Below are 10,736 nucleotides of genomic sequence, written 5' to 3'. Positions count from 1 at the left end.
CCCTCTCCTCTCCTGACAGCAGCCGTGTTCTTGTTTCAACCACTTCTGTGGCCCGCCGTCTATAGACGCATTGTTGCGGCCCGGAAGTGGTTAATGTGCATGCTTCTATAGAAGCATGTAACGTCATTGGCAGGTGAGCGCGGCCCAAGAATGCATCGACACAACGTCAAGCGGCGACATTCCTGCAAATATTTCCCTTTGTCACTTTCCCAGCGCAAATACGGGACGTGGAGCCTCGGGGAAGGATTTCAGCAGAGCCGCGCACACAGGTTCTGTCTAGGCCTGGAAGGGGTTAACCGTCTACCCTTCTTCCATCTCAGCCTTCCCCCACAATGGGGGATCCCTTAAAAACATGATTAGGGATCAGGGAACCCCCCAATATCTGTGGCTCATGGAACGTTAGTGTCATCAGTAAAAGGAAAATATGGAAGCAAAAAAAGGAAGGTGAGGTTTATGTCACGTGTTTCACCACACCCCGAGAGGATCATTCCTCACCTGGATGAAGGCCTCCCTTATATTGGTGGTCAGTGGATGAAGGCCTCCCTTATATTGGTGCTTAATGGATGAAGGCCTCCCTTATATTGGTGGTCAGTGGATGAAGGCCTCCCTTATATTGGTGGTCAGTGGATGAAGGTCCCCATTATATTGGTGGTCAGTGGATGAAGGCCTCCCTTATATTGCTGCTCAGTGGATGAAAGCCTCCCTTATATTGGTGGTCAGTGGATGAAGGCCTCCCTTATATTGGTGCTCAGTGAGAGAAGACCCCCATTATATTGGTGCTCAGTGGATGATGGCCCCCCTTATATTGGTGCTCAGTGGATGAAAGCCCCCCTTATATTGGTGCTTAATGGATGAAGGCCTCCCTTATATTGGTGCTCAGTGGATGAAGGCCCCCCTTATATTGGTGCTCAGTGAGAGAAGACCCCCATTATATTGGTGCTCAGTGGATGATGGCCCCCCTTATATTGGTGCTCAGTGGATGAAAGCCCCCCTTATATTGGTGCTTAATGGATGAAGGCCCCCCTTATATTGGTGCTCAGTGGATGAAGGCCCCCCTTATATTGGTGCTCAGTGAGAGAAGACCCCCATTATATTGGTGCTCAGTGGATGATGGCCCCCCTTATATTGGTGCTCAGTGGATGAAAGCCCCCCTTATATTGGTGCTTAATGGATGAAGGCCCCCCTTATATTGGTGCTTAGTGGATGAAAGCCCCCCTTATATTGGTGCACAGTGGATGAAGGCCCCCCTTATATTGGTGCTCAGTGAGAGAAGACCCCCATTATATTGGTGCTCAGTGGATGATGGCCCCCCTTATATTGGTGCTCAGTGGATGATGGCCCCCCTTATATTGGTGCTCAGTGGGCGAAGGTCCCCCTTATATTGGTGCTCAGTGGATGAAGGCCCCCCTTATATTGGTGCTCAGTGGATGATGGCCCCCCTTATATTGGTGCTCAGTGGGCGAAGGTCCCCCTTATATTGGTGCTCAGTGGATGAAGGCCCCCCTTATATTGGTGCTCAGTGGATGATGGCCCCCCTTATATTGGTGCTCAGTGGGCGAAGGTCCCCCTTATATTGGTGCTCAGTGGATGAAGGCCCCCCTTATATTGGTGCTCAGTGGATGATGGCCCCCCTTATATTGGTGCTCAGTGGGCGAAGGTCCCCCTTATATTGGTGCTCAGTGGATGAAGGCCCCCCTTATATTGGTGCTCAGTGGATGATGGCCCCCCTTATATTGGTGCTCAGTGGGCGAAGGTCCCCCTTATATTGGTGCTCAGTGGATGAAGGCCCCCCTTATATTGGTGCTCAGTGGATGATGGCCCCCCTTATATTGGTGCTCAGTGGGCGAAGGTCCCCCTTATATTGGTGCTCAGTGGATGAAGGCCCCCCTTATATTGGTGCTTAATGGATGAAGGCCCCCTTATATTGGTGCTCAGTGGATGATGGCCCCCCTTATATTGGTGCTCAGTGGATGAAGGCCCCCCTTATATTGGTGCTCAGTGGATGAAGGCCCCCCTTATATTGGTGCTCAGTGGATGATGGCCCCCCTTATATTGGTGCTCAGTGGATGAAGGCCCCCCTTATATTGGTGCTCAGTGGATGAAGGCCCCCCTTATATTGGTGCTCAGTGGATGATGGCCCCCCTTATATTGGTGCTCAGTGGATGAAGGCCCCCCTTATATTGGTGCTCAGTGGATGAAGGCCCCCCTTATATTGGTGCTCAGTGGATGATGGCCCCCCTTATATTGGTGCTCAGTGGATGAAGGCCCCCCTTATATTGGTGCTCAGTGGATGAAGGCCCCCCTTATATTGGTGCTCAGTGGATGATGGCCCCCCTTATATTGGTGCTCAGTGGATGAAGGCCCCCCTTATATTGGTGCTCAGTGGATGAAGGCCCCCCTTATATTGGTGCTCAGTGGATGAAGGCCCCCCTTATATTGGTGCTCAGTGGATGAAGGCCCCCCTTATATTGGTGCTCAGTGGATGATGGCCCCCCTTATATTGGTGCTCAGTGGATGAAGGCCCCCCTTATATTGGTGCTCAGTGGATGAAGGCCCCCCTTATATTGGTGCTCAGTGGATGATGGCCCCCCTTATATTGGTGCTCAGTGGATGAAGGCCCCCCTTATATTGGTGCTCAGTGGATGATGGCCCCCCTTATATTGGTGCTCAGTGGATGAAGGCCCCCCTTATATTGGTGCTCAGTGGATGAAGGCCCCCCTTATATTGGTGCTCAGTGGATGATGGCCCCCCTTATATTGGTGCTCAGTGGATGAAGGCCCCCCTTATATTGGTGCTCAGTGGATGATGGCCCCCCTTATATTGGTGCTCAGTGGATGAAAGCCCCCCTTATATTGGTGCTCAGTGGATGAAGGCCCCCCTTATATTGGTGCTCAGTGGATGATGGCCCCCCTTATATTGGTGCTCAGTGGATGAAGGCCCCCCTTATATTGGTGCTCAGTGGATGAAGGCCCCCCTTATATTGGTGCTCAGTGGATGATGGCCCCCCTTATATTGGTGCTCAGTGGATGAAGGCCCCCCTTATATTGGTGCTCAGTGGATGATGGCCCCCCTTATATTGGTGCTCAGTGGATGAAGGCCCCCCTTATATTGGTGCTCAGTGGATGAAGGCCCCCCTTATATTGGTGCTCAGTGGATGATGGCCCCCCTTATATTGGTGCTCAGTGGATGAAGGCCCCCCTTATATTGGTGCTCAGTGGATGAAGGCCCCCCTTATATTGGTGCTCAGTGGATGAAGGCCCCCCTTATATTGGTGCTCAGTGGATGAAGGCCCCCCTTATATTGGTGCTCAGTGGATGAAGGCCCCCCTTATATTGGTGCTCAGTGGATGAAGGCCCCCCTTATATTGGTGCTCAGTGGATGAAGGCCCCCCTTATATTGGTGCTCAGTGGATGAAGGCCCCCCTTATATTGGTGCTCAGTGGATGAAGGCCCCCCTTATATTGGTGCTCAGTGGATGAAGGCCCCCCTTATATTGGTGCTCAGTGGATGAAGGCCCCCCTTATATTGGTGCTCAGTGGATGAAGGCCCCCCTTATATTGGTGCTCAGTGGATGAAGGCCCCCCTTATATTGGTGCTCAGTGGATGAAGGCCCCCCTTATATTGGTGCTCAGTGGATGAAGGCCCCCCTTATATTGGTGCTTAATGGATGAAGGCCCCCTTATATTGGTGCTCAGTGGATGATGGCCCCCCTTATATTGGTGCTCAGTGGGCGAAGGTCCCCCTTATATTGGTGCTCAGTGGATGAAGGCCCCCCTTATATTGGTGCTTAATGGATGAAGGCCCCCTTATATTGGTGCTCAGTGGATGATGGCCCCCCTTATATTGGTGCTCAGTGGGCGAAGGTCCCCCTTATATTGGTGCTCAGTGGTCCCAAGTTCCTGGCTCTGCTGAGTGACTTTGGTGCACAGTGATGGAACCCCTGCCAACCTCTGTAGGGAACCCCAGAGCTCCACGGGCCCCTGCCTGAGAAAGGCCGCTCTATCTCCTGCAGCTGGTGGCAGTTTAGCACAAGCTGCAATTAGTGGTGGGGAGTGTAATGCAGCCCAGCCACCCCCCTCCCTACCCACCAAAAATCAGCATAATGCCCCTCTGTGCCCTGAGAAACACCCCACACAACACCCTCCTTATACTGCAGGAGCCATCCGAGTGCTGCGGGACCTGCAGACTGGGTCAGTGCACCAGAGCAGAGGAATACAAATTTACTGAGCAGAACAAACCATCTCAGAGTGAAGATACAGAAGGCATCGAAGAGAACCGGTCACCAACAAAAAACTGCAAGTAAAAATCAAGCCATCGTCATGTTTACTTCCAATGTGTCTTTGGACTTCCTAAAAGATGAGGAGACTTCTCCTCGGAGGAGTCAATGCCCCAGCACAGCCCCCTCCCTCCTTACACACCATAGCCCTCTCGTCTTCTGAAAGTGTCTAATTACTGGCCCAGCAATTCCACCCATCACCGCCCCTTCCAACATAACCCTTTATGACCGAGTCTGATGGGGCTGCTGACATCACATCCAAGATGGCGGCAGCCTGAGGGCTTTGGATATCTACATAAGGGAGACTTTAAATGTATTGGGAGCTTGGTCAATGCACCTCCACATCCTGTCCTCTATAGCACCATTATTCCTCTACTGCCCCCACTCACTATCTCGGTTCATACCTGTTCCATCTCTGCTTCCTCTTCTCAGCTCTCCTGACATCTGGAAGTCGATGCTGGCGTAGGTGTTGATGCATGGATTGGCTCCCAGGGTTCCACTCTTTATTGGCTGTGGCACGTTGGCACTCACCAGATAGGCAGTCAGTGGACTGGTACCTACGTCTTTTGCAAGGTCCAGATCAATGTAATTGAGCCCAGATTCATTGGACTGTGCCCGGTTTCCATTGCAAGAGGCAACAGCGTTGAGGGACAAGTTATCAGAACAGTGCCTCATCCGGGCTGGGTGATCGGCCCTCGCAAACTTGCTACGATCTTGCCCCTTGTAAAGACCGCAGCTGGCCACTGCGGATAGCAGGCCCCTCAATTCCAGGTCTTCAGATGGAGGTTTTGTTACTGTAGTCTTCTCGGCACGACCAAACCCGCTGTCCGCTGGGGCCTCCATTGGCACCTTGGCAGTAAGGCTTAGCTTGTTATCCGCAGGCGCTATGGGCCTGAATGTGGTATCGCTGGCCGTGAGCCAGGGATCGTCTTCTGCCGAAGGCTTTAGAAACCTTTCTAAGGTTGAGGTAGGCCACGAGGCCTTTTTTGAAACTGGCCAGGAGTTCATTTCCGCCGTTACCAGGCCATACGCACTTTCGGGAGTTGTCTTTAAAGCCTTCTCAACTTTTTGGTTGGCAGCGGATGGAACTTGCCTGTGGCATGGCTCAAAAGTCATTTTGGTATAGTCTCCGTTGGCCACCTCTGGATGCTGCGTGTCCATGGCAATGTATTCCGACTGGGGAACGTGTGAGACCTTTCTTGTCTTTTCCTGTTTGGCCCTGAAGTGGATGCTGACATATTCCCCCGGACTGGGAGGTCTACGGTAGTTTCCTGGCAACGTGTTTGCCCGCCAAGTGTCCACAGACATACTGAGCGGTCTCCGGCTCCTTCCACCACTGACTTCTTCAAGGCTGTCAGAGGATGAGGAGCAAGAGTTCCTAGCAGGAGGTACTGGGTCCAGCTTATAAGAACGAGGAAGTGAACGGTAGGAGGCAGGAATCCTTGTAGGCCCATTGCTCAGTGTTAATGACTTCTCCACGGGTGGAGGGGTACTAGAGGCTGAGCGGCTTAGTGGCCACATGTTCATGTAATCCGAAGCTTGGCTGTCCGCACTGCCCACCGACATGTCTCCAGAAGGTGGCCAGCTTGCCCTCTCTTGCTCTGGAGAACAACTACCCAAAGGGGACATCATGACATAACCAGCCAACTCTATGGGGGCTGGTGGAGAGATACTGTTAGGTGTCATGGGCATGTAATCTTGGGATCGACTTCCAGGCAGCATGGGCATATAACCTGCTTCAGGGCGTGGCTCACATTTTACCATCATGGCGTAATTGTCTTCATGTTCCAGTTTAAAAGCTTTTCCTCCATCTTCTCCATTTGGCGTGATGGGTACTGACCCGAGGTCTAGTGCTAGAGACCTCCTCCCAAGCTGCCCCATGGAGATGTAATTGGTCTCTCCTGTAACTGGAGACGGTGGCAAAAATATCGGAGGCTCGTGCAGGCTAGGACTTGAGCCATACTCATCCGAAGAAGCAGAACCGTAGTCCATTGGAAGGTGAGTGGCTTCAACACTTGTCCGCTTCTCCTCTTCCTCAGGGGAACGTGGACTGTGATCCCTAGGCAGAGAGTAAGGCTTTGGAGCCGGTGAGCCGTCCGCTGAAACTTCAATCCTGGAGCGGCGTGACAAGCCAACTTGGCTAGGTGGTGGTGGGTTGGGTAGGTGCCTCCTGGATGGGACGGTGATGGGAGTCGAAGAAAGGGATTGACTCTTGGTCCGTGGACGAAACTCTTCACTTAAAGACTTCATAGCTTCCAGGATGGTCTCGTGCATGTTCTGGGCTACAACAGAGTCATCGACCTGGAAGATAAGAAATTATATGAGAGGATGGCTAAGGAAGTGTAGGCACAAGTATGGGATTCCGTGACAATAGCCAAACTAAATGTAATGCTTTTCAGGATAAACATAGAGAAACACTTACAATGCCCATGCAGTGCAAAGGTACAGAGACCTACTTGTAAGGACAACCTTAGACTCACTAAAGTTCACCTTCTAGCTCTGATAGACCAGCAGGTGAGCCCAAACTGCATCAGAGCTCCTCCTCATATGAGTTCAGACTTGGAGATTAGCTACTCCAGCACTGCATCCTCATAGGAGGAGGGGGAGCTAATCTTACTAGATTTAGCTCTTGTCCTTTTCCCTTTTCCTCTATCAAGGTTAGCCAAAGCCAAATCTAGGAAGATAAAGCCCTATGACTTTGAGACTTCATTTCATATACAAGCTCTGCTTCCTACTTAGTAGTGATACATTGTGGTTTTGCTTTGCTGATGTTCATCAACTCCACCAGACCAGGGCTCAAAATTTCCACTCGCCCCCTCGCAAATTGGCGAGTGGAAATTCATCGGCGGATTGTTCGCCGCCGGCAGGACGGGGGTGAAACTGCCGCTGCTTCTGCGGCAATCGCTCTCTCTTCTCTGGCCGGGGTGAAGGGAAGACGGCCAAACTGATTGTTCTCCTCCGCGGCCACTCTGTAGCTCCAGCGGCCGCGGAGGAGAAGAATCAGTTTGGCCGTCTTCCCTTCTACCGGCCAGAGAAGAGACAGCAATCGCCGGAGAAGCAGCGGCAGTTTCACCCCCTGTCCCACCGGCGGCGAACCCCACCGCCGATGAACACAAGGGACCAGTAGGTTGCACTGCAGTTCTGGTGGGACATACAAAAAGATGGAGTGAGCAGAATGACCGAAACACAAGTTCATCACCAAGCTGCTTCTCATTTTCAAACAGTCTGGTTGAAAACAGACTGTTGGTCTTGAGTTTCATTAAACACAACACGTAGTATCTTGGTAGAATGCAGACCAACTACCGTGTTTCCCCGAAAATAAGACACTGGGTCTTATTTTCACGGGATGTCTTATTTATTTATTTTTTTATGTACAACAAAATGTACAACAATCCAAAGTTATGTTCAAAGTTAGTAACCGGCGCTATAGAGGAAGTATCGGCTAATGCGACTCTGCTCCCTCCGCAGCCTTGCTTTCTACAGCGCTGGCCTCCTTTGCCATCAGGGACAGCGGTACCAGCGGTGCAGCAGGGAGGACATCAGACAGTGGACAGCGCGGTAAAGTACGGTACCATTTACCGGTACACAGTACTGTACCATTACATTAAGCAGTGCCTTCAGGGGGACAGCAGTTGGTGTAGTATGGTACTGGAGTGCTCCCTGTCACTGCACTGGCCGGAGGGAGTCCCCTGTCATCCCCTTATACAGTGTGTCCCTGCAGGCTGATACCATCTCTCCTGCTCTTCAAGTTCCCCCTCACATGCTACCACCAAACTAGATCTTACTTTCGGGGTAGGTCTTATTTTCGGGGAAACAGGGTAGGATACACAGGGGAGCTCAGGAAGAGCTTTTCAGGGCACACATGAGTTTTTTGGGGCTTTGACTCAAAATAATGTGATTGGCTAATGCCGTCTCTTTGGGTAGAATAACGTGAACACATTATAGTAATTCTAAGACAGAACGGTCTATTTTGGGGAACGCCACATCCGCGCACATGCTTAGTAAATGCTAATTTCGTTCCCACGGCTCGGCAGTGTTTAGTGTAAGAATTAGCAACTAAGCCAAGTGTGAGTTGGGAGAAGTCTCCAGATGCCGGTGTATCCAATTAACATGCGGTAAACATTCGGGAAAACGCTGCCAGCGTATGCAAATCCATTGGAGATAACAAGCCCCGTTCTTAAAGCAAAACTCGCTAAAGCAGACCTAAGCCTTCAAAAGCTGAAGTTTTAATCTGCTTCTTTTTTTCCTTCTCCGGTTTCCGTCTGACTTGCTGCAGCTTCTAATGCATGTTGTGAGAAGCTCCCAGTGTGCAGTGACATCAGAGGAAGCCATTTCAGTCCGGGAGAGGAGCCGGCGCAACTGTGCAAGACTGAAGGGAAGAGTTCAGATTGAACAGCGGGCACTTCTTAATAGCAGCCATAGCGCCTTGGGTGCTCCTGACCCACGGGGTGATCAATATGTGGCTTCCAGCTCTGTGCTCAATGGAACTTGCCAAGTCTTTCTGATCAGTTGAAAGACTGGCATGGCAATAGGGTGTTCCAGAGATCTGACTTTGTAACTGGAAGTCAACATTTGCATAATAAGCTCCTCGGTGCCCAAGACAGGACCATGGCGTACGTACAGATGTCCCTCAGAATCTTTACAGAGAAACTAAAAAACCTTTAATCACCAATAATTAAATACTAAGGCGGGTAATGATTACAATTTTCATGTTCGATTAATCAAATTTTTTTAAAACCGATTAATTTTGATTACTTATAACGCACATACAGATCCAACTACATTGGCCTATACACATACAGCACAGCAATGAAGTAATAAAATGAACTAGGATCACACTCATCCAGCACGTTATTATTCTGAGTTACCCCCACTCAATATGGCCGCCGCTTGGGTGAGGAAACTCAGAATAATAACGTGCCGGATTAGTGTGATCCTAGTTCATTTTATTACTTCATTGCTGTGCTGTATGTGTATAGGCCGATGCCTTGGCTGGCACTCGTGCAGAAAGTTTCTTGGCCATACTCACCGGCCCAAGTGGCTCCGTCGGCTAACGAAGGGAAGGGGGGAGGAGTCCCATGACGTCACAGACATCGACGTCACCGGACTCCTCCCCATTTCCCTTCGTTAGCCGACGGAGTCACTTGGGGAAGGGGGAAGGAATCCGATGACGTCGATATCCGTGAAGTCACCTGATCGCTGACCGGACTCCCGGAAGCCGGCGGAGAGGCGAGTGTTTTCATTAGCGATCAAAATAATTTTAATCAATCAAAAAGTTTAACGATTAATCGAGAAATTAATCTTTAATTTTCACAGGCCTATTGAATACCCATAATCCTATGTAGCCAATGAGATCTAGACTGCAGGTCCATGTCCTATACATACGTTCATGTATCCCTAACCCTCCTCAACCCCTACTCCAAATTTGAGCCTTCTAGCCCACAAAGAACCAGAGCTACGCCCAGGACAACAAGGCATACCCACATAACATTTGAGTCTATGGAAACCACGCCTTCTGAGACATGGGTCACTCTCCGGTCAGCTTGCTCCTTGCCCAGAGGGGCCATCTAGGGAAGGCTTGGCACTACCTCTGGTAGTAATTTGGTGACAGGCGGACACTTCTAAGTCCTTCCACCGAGTCCACGAAAAACACCCTCGGTTCCGAACTATCAAAGTGGTAAAAATGATGCCCAGCCAAAACTTTTTTATGGCTTGGGTAAGGATTAGAACCCCTGTCGAATTATCACAGCTACCTGGGGTCACGGTAGTGGGTTTTTGGCACTTCCTGTCCCGGTGACAATTTTTTTTAAAACAGGAAATGAGGGAACAGCAACACAGACCGAAATAAAATCTACATTAGTAGAGTGGGGGAGGAAAAAACAAACCCCCCCCCCCCTTCAGCTTTTTCTTATTTCCATGTGCCCCTGTTGCAGATTTACCCTCATTTCCTGTCTGGGAAATCCTTTTTCATCAGGAAGCGAGCGGAAATCTCTCCATCGGAGCCCAGAATAGCAGCAAAAAAACAATCAGAAAATCCAACCCTTACCCTTCCCCCACCCCATTCCAAAGGGTTTGGCTGGACTTACACCCTTTCATTTTTTTTGGGATAGCTTTAGATGTTTTTGAGTTATTTTAGGTCAACAGAAAAGCTGTTTTGCAGCAACCTGATACCATTCCTGGATGCAGATGATTTCTCATTCAGGGGCAGTGTGTTGTCCAGCTTTTGGAACGCTCCCAAATGTGTTATAAATTTATAGACATTGTATTGGAGCTCATCTGCATCTGAGGAGGGAAGTTACCGCCATGATATTAGCACAATGTGGTCAGTTTTATACATCTAGGATTCAATGATATGAAGAGCCATCATGACTCATCAGGACTCTCTTCCATTGGCTCCAGGGGGGGGGGGGGCGACGGGGACCTCCCCCCCACACTTGGCCAAGAGGGGGGTGGTGCGCAGT

The 10,736-nt window shown here is 50.4% G+C and overlaps 1 protein-coding gene across 1 annotated transcript in view; it reads right to left on the bottom strand.

Moving 5' to 3' along the window:
• Positions 1–10,736, bottom strand: part of LOC108800291 (insulin receptor substrate 1-like) — a gene marked incomplete at its 5' end in the record, with an annotated part of 20,202 nt that overhangs the window by 6,353 nt on the left and 3,113 nt on the right. Inside the window, one exon of the mRNA XM_018572267.1 lies at positions 4,680–6,576. Coding sequence (XP_018427769.1) covers positions 4,680–6,576 — 1,897 coding nt within the window. The remainder of the gene's footprint in view (positions 1–4,679; positions 6,577–10,736) is intronic.

This window comes from Nanorana parkeri, unplaced genomic scaffold, assembly GCF_000935625.1.
Source record: "Nanorana parkeri isolate BGI_ZX_2015 unplaced genomic scaffold, ASM93562v1 scaffold1984, whole genome shotgun sequence".
Lineage (NCBI taxonomy): Eukaryota > Metazoa > Chordata > Amphibia > Anura > Dicroglossidae > Nanorana > Nanorana parkeri.
Note: the sequence above shows the minus strand (reverse complement) of the source record. Positions and strands in the feature narration are given on the sequence as shown.